Source organism: Capricornis sumatraensis, chromosome 17, assembly GCF_032405125.1.
Source record: "Capricornis sumatraensis isolate serow.1 chromosome 17, serow.2, whole genome shotgun sequence".
Classification (NCBI taxonomy): domain Eukaryota; kingdom Metazoa; phylum Chordata; class Mammalia; order Artiodactyla; family Bovidae; genus Capricornis; species Capricornis sumatraensis.
Window position 1 is genome coordinate 70,750,496 of NC_091085.1, and position 6,000 is coordinate 70,756,495.

At 48.1% G+C, this 6,000-nt stretch overlaps 1 protein-coding gene across 1 annotated transcript in view; it reads right to left on the minus strand.

The window, feature by feature from the left end:
- ACACB (acetyl-CoA carboxylase beta) overlaps positions 1 to 3,321 on the minus strand; it is a 98,254-nt gene extending 94,933 nt beyond the window's left edge. The window contains exon 1 of the mRNA XM_068989602.1: positions 2,750 to 3,321. Within this exon, the coding sequence (XP_068845703.1) occupies positions 2,750 to 3,321 (572 nt within the window). The remainder of the gene's footprint in view (positions 1 to 2,749) is intronic.
- Between the last annotated feature and the right edge of the window lie 2,679 nt (positions 3,322 to 6,000).

Here is a 6,000-nt window from a genome sequence, read left to right on the forward strand (position 1 = left end):
TGGAAAATTCTGAAAGAGATGGGAATACCAGACCACCTAACCTGCCTCTTGAGAAATCTGTATGCAGGTCAGGAAGCAACAGTTAGAACTGGACATGGAACAACAGACTGGTTCCAAATAGGAAAAGAAGTACGTCAAAGCTGTGTATTGTCACCCTGCTTATTTAACTTATATGCAGAGTACATCATGAGAAACGCTGGACTGGAAGAAACACAAGCTGGAATCAAGATTGCCAGGAGAAATATCAATAACCTCAGACATGCAGATGACACCACCCTTATGGCAGAAAGTGAAGAGGAACTCAAAAGCCTCTTGATGAAAGTGAAAGAGGAGAGTGAAAAAGTTCGCTTACAGCCAAACATTCAGAAAACGAAGATCACGGCATCTGGTCCCATCACTTCATGGGAAATAGTTGGGCAAACAGTGGAAACAGTGTTAGACTTTATTTTTTGGGGCTCCAAAATCACTGCAGATGGTGACTGCAGCCATGAAATTAAAAGACACTTACTCCTTGGAAGAAAAGTTATGACCAACCTAGATAGCATATTCAAAAGCAGAGACATTACTTTGCCGACTAAGGTCCGCCTAGTCAAGGCTATGGTTTTTCCTGTGGTCATGTATGGATGTGAGAGTTGGACTGTGAAGAAGGCTGAGCACCGAAGAATTGATGCTTTTGAACTGTGGTGTTGGAGAAGACTCTTGAGAGTCCCTTGGACTGCAAGGAGATCCAACCAGTCCATTCTGAAGGAGATCAACCCTGGGATTTCTTTGGAAGGAATGATGCTAAAGCTGAAACTCCAGTACTTTGGCCACCTCATGAGAAGAGTTGACTCACTGGAAAAGACTCTGATGCTGGGACGGACTGGGGGCAGGAGGAGAAGGGGATGACAGAGGATGAGATGGCTGGATGGCATCACTGACTCGATGGACATGAGTCTGAGTGAACTCCGGGAGATGGTGATGGACAGGGAGGCCTGGCGTGCTGCAATTCATAGGGTCGCAAAGAGTCGGACACGACTGAGCAACTGAACTGAACTGAACTATGAACTTTGTAAGCCAAAGGTTGGTGTTGTTCTCCCAAATTGGCGGTTGGAGAGCCAGGGTGCAATATATCCCTTGAATGATGCTCACAGTATGAGTTAAGAGCATCAAGAGGGGGCAATGAAGGAGGAAACAGAACAGGCTCTATCTTGAAAGCAGGACTCCGTCTTGGGCCGGACTCTGGACTTTGATCTATATGCCCAGTATCTATGGAAACGACATACCAACTGGAAAACCAGGCCCCTGGAAGGAAGAGCTATAGGGCTCTACCTTGCTAAAAGAATACTCTAATTATCTGTGTAACCAAAGAGAATCATACATTCTATTATGCTTATTGGGGGTGTGACCACAGGCCTGTTGATAATTGTCCACTGTTAGCTACCTAGGTTTAAGGCATATGAATCGCAGGTTAACTTTGATTGTCAGGGAATTTGGGGAGGTGGGTTTGCGCACGTACACTTAGGGTATATAAGGTTTTCACAAAAATTGGTTGGGGTCCTTGGCTAAGAGGAGACTCTGCCCTGGGCCCGCTGGTGTAATCAACCGCTCTCCACTGTCTGCATTGCCCTTCTGAGTGAGTTTGTTTCCCAGAACGTGTGGCCACAACCCTAGAACTCAGCAGAGGTTCTTTCAGGCTGTCGGAGTCACGGCTGACGGAGGCTCTTTCCTACTGTCTGCTCACCGCCTTTCCCTTGTTTTCTACCTGCAGCTATTGTATTCCACTCGTAATCTGGGAGGGGAGGTGGCAAAGTCCAGTAACAGTAACAACAAAAACAAAGCCAGTGGGACTTCCCTGGTGGTCCAGTGGTTGGGAAACCACCTTGCAATGTAGGGGATGTGAGTTCGATCCCTGGTCAGGTAACTAAGATCCACATGCCCCTGAACAACTAAGTTCATGAGCTACAGCTAGAGTGTCTGTGCAGCAACAAAAGATTCTGCATGCCACAATGAAGACCTGACGCAGCCAAATAAATCAAGAGTATCTTTGCTACTTCACTATAAAAAGCAAACAACAAACAAAAATAACCAGGAAAAAAAAAAAAAACGAAGCCACTGACTGCATCCCTGGGACAGTCCCACCTGGGATGGACCTATAGGTATTTGTTTTCAACAATCAACTTGATGGACGTGGTTACAGTATTTGAATTTCTGCTTTTTCTTTTTTTGGAGGTGGGATCTTAGTTCCCCGACCAGGAATTGAACCCATACCCAAGGCAGTGAGAGCGCCAAGGCCTAACCACTGCACAGCCAGGGAATTCCCCTGCGTTTCTGCTGTCATCACTGGAGGAAGACTTGTTTTACAGTTGTTAATCATCTGTTGGATGAATCAACAAATAAATGAATATTCATCAGGAGGCAGGGACACAGTCCTTCCCTTGGGGTTTCCATCATTGCTTTGGCGCTTGCCAACCTGAGCTTCTTTCTGCTTAGATTATAACTAGTTGTTACATACAAGGTCATCTGCCCCAACTAGACCACAGTCTTCTGGAAAGCCAGTGTCCTGGCCTGGAGCCCTGTACTCACAGGAGATACTCAACAAATGATTTTGAGAGGAGGGAAGGAAGGTGGGGGCGAGCCTCGTGTCTCCTGCCTGCCACATAGCCACCCTCAAAGCACTGGCATAGCTGGTTGCTTGGCTGCGCAGGGAAGGGTGCAGACCCCACCCCAACGCTGCACCTCCTGGTGACTGTGACAGAGTGTGCATTACCTTATAACGGGGGCGCAGGTCTCAGTCTCGCCTGCGGCCTGAGCAGTTTCCAGGGACAGCGTCCCCAGGCTGGCCCGGCTGCCCTTCCGGGAAGACTGTCGGAACACGGCAGGACCGGCGTCCTCATCAGAGGAGTTGTCATCGAAAGAGCCCAGGATGAAGTTGGTCATCAGCTGTCTCTTGATGTGTGCCTGCTTCCTGTCTTCTCTGGAGAGGGTTCTGGCTCGCTGGCCCTGGGGCCTGGCTGGTGCGGACAGGTCACTGGTATTTGGCATCTCCGGGCCTTCAGTCCCTGACCCGTTGGCTTGTCGTGCTTGGGAGGCGTCATCAGACGAGAGGGGGTTTCCTTGGGGATTCTGCGGCGGAGGTGATCGGGAGGTCCTCTGCTGGCAGGTGTCTTGGGGTCCTTTGTGGGAGGCCAGCTCAGCCTGGCGAGGGGTCTCTGGCAGAGGGCTGCTGTTGCAGCCTTCCTGCGGTGGCTCCTGGGAGCCATCTGAGGCTGGAATCGGGTCCTGACTCAGGGTGAAGCTCACTTTCCGTTTACTCTTGGTGACTTGCTTGGAGTCTGACATTTTCCCCCAGCTTTTTAATCGGGAAAAGGTCAGGAAGGAGAAAATCAGACAAGACAGAAAAAGAAGCAGGATCACTCAGAAAATCTGTAAGGAGAACAAGGGAGCCATTTTAGGATCTATGTAATCGTCTTATCTGGCTTCTTAAAGGAGCAGGTGGCAAAAGCCAGTTGGGGTGCTGTATTTGGCAGAGAGAGCTAGAAGGGAGAAGCGCTAGACAGGGAGCAGAGAAGGAGCTCTCCTCCCCCAGGTCTGCCCATCATGAGCTCTGGGGTCTGCAGCCTGTTTCTTAACTTCTAATTTAGAGACACTGAGACATGCATAAACCATGAAAATGCATGTGAGAGAGAACTCAATGAGATCAGGTGCATTAAAACACTGTTACAGCATCGCTGGGCTTCTCTAGTGGCTCAGGTGGTAAAGAATCTGCCTGCAATGCAAGAGACCTGGACTTGATCCCTGAGTCAGGAAGATCCCCTGGAAAAGGGAATGGCCACCCACTCCAGTATTCTTGCCTGGAGAATCCCACGGACAGAGAAGCCTGGTGGGCTAAAATCCATGGGGTCACAAAGAGTCGGACACAGCTGAGCGAGTAACACTTTCACTTTTTACTCGCAGCATCATTATTCATAATATCCCCAAAGCTGAAACATCCCAAGTGCCCACTGATAAAAGCACAGACAAGATGTGGTCTGTCCATACAGTGGAATATTGTTCAGCCACTAAAAGGAATAAACTTTATGCTAAGTGAAGAAAACCAGTTCCGACAGACCACACATTGTATGATTCCATATTGCCTAGATAATACACCTGGATTAGGCAGAATTGATAGATATCACTACGAACAAAGCTAGTGGAGGTGATGGAATTCCAGTGGAGCTATTTCAAATCCTGAAAGATGATGCTGTGAAAGTGCTGCACTCAATATGCCAGCAAATTTGGAAAACTCAGCAGTGGGCACACGACTGGAAAAGGTCAGTTTTCATTCCAATCTCAAAGAAAGGCAATGCCAATGAATGCTCAAACTACCACACAATTGCACTCATCTCACACGCTAGTAAAGTAATGCTCAAAATTCTCCAAGCCAGGCTTCAACAATATGTGAACCGTGAACTTCCTGATGTTCAAGCTGGTTTTAGAAAAGGCAGAGGAACCAGAGATCAAATTGCCAACATCCGCTGGATCATGGAAAAAGCAAGAGAGTTCCAGAAAAACATCTATTTCTGCTTTATTGACTATGCCAAAGCCTTTGACTGTGTGGATCGGATCACAATAAACTGTGGAAAATTCTGAAAGAGATGGGAATACCAGACCACCTAACCTGCCTCTTGAGAAATCTGTATGCAGGTCAGGAATCAACAGTTAGAACTGGACATGGAACAACAGACTGGTTCCAAATAGGAAAAGGAGTACGTCAAGGCTGTATATTGTCACCCTGCTTATTTAACTTATATGCAGAGTACATCATGAGAAACGTTGGACTGGAAGAAACACAAGCTGGAATCAAGACTGCCGGGAGAAATATCAATAACCTCAGATATGCAGATGACACCGCCCTTATGGCAGAAAGTGAAGAGGAACTCAAAAGCCTCTTTATAAAAGTGAAAGAGGAGAGTGAAAAAGTTGGCTTAAAGCTCAACATTCAGAAAACGAAGATTATGGCATCTGGTCCCATCACTTCATGGGAAATAGTTGGGGAAACAGTAGAAACAGTGTCAGACTTTATTTTGGGGGGCTCCAAAATCACTGCGGATGGTGACTGCAGCCATGAAATTAAAAGACACTTACTCCTTGGAAGAAAAGCTATGACCAACCTAGATAGCATATTGAAAAGCAGAGATATTACCTTGCCAGCAAAGGTCTGTCTACTCAAGGCTATGGTTTTTCCAGTGGTCATGTATGGATGTGAGAGTTGGACTGTGAAGAAAGCTGAGCACCGAAGAATTGATGCTTTTGAACTGTGGTGTTGGAGAAGACTCTTGAGAGTCCCTTGGACTGCAAGGAGATCCAACCAGTGCATTCTGAAGGAGATCAACCCTGGGATTTCTTTGGAGGGAATGATGCTAAAGCTGAAACCCCAATAGTTTGGCCACCTCATGAGAAGAGTTTGACTCATTGGAAAAGACTCTGATGCTGGGAGGGGTTGGGGGCAGGGGGAGAAAGGGACGACAGAGGATGAGATGGCTGGATGGCATCACTGACTCGATGGACGTGAGTCTGAGTGAACTCTGGGAGTTGGTGATGGACAGGGAGGCCTGGCGTGCTGGGATTCATGGGGTCGCAAAGAGTCGGACATGACTGAGCGACAGAACTGAACTGAACAGTGAGAGAGGAAGCTGTGCCAGGCCACCAATGTGGCCAACCTGCCAGTAGATAATTCAACCTGCACTCTGGCCCTTAGGTTTGGGGTTTCACAGGTCACCCTGTGTTTCCCCATAAGCCACTCAGGTTCCCACCTGCCAGCCTGAGAGGGGGACATTTGGCAGGTCCAGTGTGCTTGCTTGGTAGGTGAGCAGAGGCCAGAGGTCACATGTGAAATTACTGGCAGTGCCGTGAATGGCACCAAGCTCTCCCGCTCCAGGCCAGTGCGAGACAATAGCCACTGTGAAGACCCACCGTCCTCAGGTACCTTGGTGGGTGCCCTGGACACCGATGTGGGTTCTCACTTCAAACAGGGTGAGC